Genomic DNA, 3,657 nt, shown 5'->3' on the forward strand with positions numbered 1-3,657 from the left:
CACACACACACACACACACAGACACATCTCACCTGACAGCCAGGTATCCGCGCACACACATCTCCATGAACCACTTGAAGGGGGTGGCCTCCATCTTCCCGCCCATGATCATCACCATCTCATCGGTCAGTTTGATGTCCGGCTCCCAGCCCAGATTCCCACCCGGAGAACTCTCGAACATGAAGCCGAAATCTGAAACACACGCACACATAAGAAACACACATGATAACGCAGAACAGAAACGTTCATTCTTAGATGTCTCACCGATGTGGATGAGGTGGCCCTGTCTGTCCAGCATGATGTTTCCATTGTGTCTGTCCTTGATCTGCAGCAGGAAGAGCAGCAGACTGTATGCGGCCATGCTACGGATGAAGTTATACCTCGCCTGATGGACACACGAGGAACAGAAAAACAGAAAACCAGTGTTCCTCAATGCTTTAAGACCCTCATTGTTCACAGCCGGGTTCATTAAGTATAAAAATGTCTGCTAAATGCATTAATTTAAATGTAAAATGCATAAATGTAAATGCCCCTAGCTCTAGTTTTCCCATAATTTTTTATGGGAACTCCAAAAAGAGTTAAAAAAAAACAAAAAAAAAAACGTAATTTATTTAAAACGCACTTTTAAAATTAGTTAAAATATTCAAGTTTAAATAAAAATATTAATTAGCAATTTTTATATTGATTAGTAGCTTATTTTATTGTTTGTTTGTATTGTATGATTATTAATAATTTTAAGTCATGATGTGGTAATGAGGTCTGAACGAATGACTGACAGAATTAATTAATAAATGAATGAATGAAAATAAAAAAATATTAAAGTCACAAAAATTTAAATAGGAAATATATTGATTTGTAGTTGTTTTAAATTAGTTTAAATATTGTATTGTATGATTTTAAATCATTTTAAGTCATGATTGCCCTCTAGTGGACTGGTTTAGAACCACTGGCTTTTCTCACCTTCTGGAAGGCTAGAGTGGATTCGTCTCCGTACTGGTTACGGAAATAATCGTACATCCCGAAATCCGTCTGTCGTCCCAGCTGATCTCTGGACTTACAGTCTGGGATGCACTCGATGACGCCACACTGATACAAACACAGGACCTTCACATCAACCAACAACATCCAGACACAAAGCTGCTGGCGTCACACCTGCCAGACTCATTTCTCTCAGTTCGCTCTCATATATTCAAAATCAGATCAAGAACAGCACACAAACATAAACAAATATAATAAAGGGGATTAATATGCAATACAGGCAGTGAGATGTGTGTTTGTCTGTACAGCCAATGCTCATGTGCCGTTTCAGTGAGATTTACAATCAATAAACATGGACTGTTGGGGATGTCTTATTTCATTAGTCGTGTAAGTTTAGACACAGAAAAATGGCCAGTTACACAGTCAACATGGATAACAAGACGTGTTTTTTTGGCTGGGTTGCAAAGGGACAGGTTTGGATTAAATCAGGCCAGGACAACCATGAAACCATCATTACCAATATCAAACCTAAACCTGCTTAAAATCAAAGCTAAATCATTACAATTGAAAATTGATGGGGTGCCAGTCAGTGAAACTCAAAAATAAAAATAATACAAAATTAAAATGAAAAAAATAATAATTTTAAAATTAAAAAAAATGTAATAAAATAAACATTTAAAAAACTAAATTTAACATTGAAAAATAATAAAAAAAAAATAATAATAAAAAAATAATAATAATAATAACAACTCACCCCTGGTGCTGTAGCGACCACCCTATATGGAAAAACGAACAGATCGAGTCCCACCAGCTGGAAAATGTTCTTAAACAGACCGATGATCTGCAACGCCAACATATCCTGGAGAGAGAGTCAGAACAAAAGACAAAAAATAAATAAAACAAAATAGAGAGGGAAAAAAACGTCTGAAACACTTAATCAAACATTTTCCACTTAAATACAAATTTTTTCTTTTTTTTTGAATTATACACTTTTTCCATTATATCAGTTAAATGTGCTTTAAAATATGTAAGTACAATGCATTTGTTAGTTCATATTTTCTATAATATCTTAAAATCTTTTGATTTATATTATATACTGTACATGTTCCTGATGTTTAAATATAATTTGCTTTCACAGATTGGCATGAGAGGATGTGTGTTACATGTGTTACATTTTTACAATAATCAACTCCTTCACAAACTATTATACTTCTGTATGCAATTCATCTTGTGCATTAGTAACTAACAGGTGTGATTATATATAGTATCAGCTATTTTACAACAGCTTTGAGTCACTGGTTTATCTAATCGGAGTTCATAGTCAAAACATAAATTGATATGTAAATAAGGGACGGCAAAAGCAAAGCTTATGAAACCTGTCTGCAGTCGTCTCCAACTTTAAAGATAGCCGCCTGCCAGCAGATCTTCTGTGTGTCGTCTCCACTCTGAGCTTCATCCAGTGAGTCGGAGCGACACAGCAAACCTACAAACACACACAAGCTTTGATTCGGTGTCATTCATGTGTTAGCAAGCTTGAAAAGCACCATTATCCCTCAGACATTCATCTTCACACATTTCTAAAATTACTATTTTTAAAAGCCATGTCATGCATTTAAAGTTGGAAAAATGTGTCATCGTAATTGTATTTTATATTTATTTTATTACATTTTCATTTCTAATCATTATTTATGCAATATTTATTTTTTGTGTGTTTTTTATGCCATATCATGCATTCAAGTTGGAAAAATCTTTTTATATTTTACATTTGTTTTTTTATTTAAAGCTTCATTTCTGCCACTTATTTATGCATGGTCTTTTCCTTCTGTCGTCTGTTTGCATACTAAAAACTGTGATTATTCAATTTGTTCTTTCATTTATTTATCTGTTTTGTTCGGTTGTTTTCACCATGGGTCAAAAAAAGGGTAAATGTGACTTTATCTCACTATTTGTTTCTATTTTTTCTTCCTCCTCACAATTCTTTGGTTTCAGAATTGCGAGATATAAACGTATTCTGAGAAGTCTGAATAGTGAGATATAAAGTCACCACCAAAAAAAAAAGAGTCAAAATTCTGAGATAAAAAGTTGCAATTTTTTTTTCATTTTTCATTCCATGCTGGTAACAAAAAAAAATTTTTTTGATGTTTTTAACTCAGAATTCTGACATTTTCCTTGCGATTTCCGAGATTATATCTCAAAATTCTGAGAAAATAAAACAGAATTGTAAGATATAAACTCAGAATTGCTAGGAAAAAGGTCATAATTTTTTTTCTCCTTTTAATTCCGTGGTGGAAACAAGCTTCCATGATATTGAGCATTACTATCAATCTGTCTATAAGTGGGTTTTCTGCTGTCTTCCAAGCACTGCTGTTTTCTTCAGGAATTACAGAATTAGGTCTGTGTTGCAATAGTTGACGTACCCTCTTTCTCCAGTTCACTCACTCCACAGCGTTTCACCTTGAATTTGGCCAGATACGGCGCTTTGGCAGCACTGAGAGGGGAAAAACACACAGAAACATGTTTTCTTGTGCATCAAACACACGTGACGCTGTGTGATGTGTTCAGCGCTCATCGTACCTCTGCATCGGCAGTCCTGATTTATAGTCAATGTCCAGGACTATAGCTTCAGGGTTACTGGGCAGATAACAGCCTGAGCAACAGACCAAAAGTCAGTCAAGTCAT

General features: G+C 34.8%; 1 protein-coding gene across 1 annotated transcript; it reads right to left on the bottom strand.

Moving 5' to 3' along the window:
• Positions 1 to 32: 32 nt before the first annotated feature.
• On the bottom strand, positions 33 to 3,622 carry LOC107683849 (putative phosphatidylinositol 4-kinase alpha-like protein P2; the record flags this gene model as incomplete). Its single annotated transcript, XM_016479900.1, has 7 exons — positions 3,553 to 3,622; positions 3,396 to 3,466; positions 2,355 to 2,461; positions 1,733 to 1,837; positions 961 to 1,086; positions 265 to 385; positions 33 to 192 (listed from the first exon to the last, which is right to left on the bottom strand). Coding segments are annotated over exons 1-7 (698 nt in total), but the record flags the coding sequence as incomplete, so codon positions are not given.
• Between the last annotated feature and the right edge of the window lie 35 nt (positions 3,623 to 3,657).

This window comes from Sinocyclocheilus anshuiensis, unplaced genomic scaffold, assembly GCF_001515605.1.
Source record: "Sinocyclocheilus anshuiensis isolate Anshui unplaced genomic scaffold, SAMN03320099.WGS_v1.1 scaffold18284, whole genome shotgun sequence".
NCBI classification, from domain to species: Eukaryota; Metazoa; Chordata; class Actinopteri; order Cypriniformes; family Cyprinidae; genus Sinocyclocheilus; species Sinocyclocheilus anshuiensis.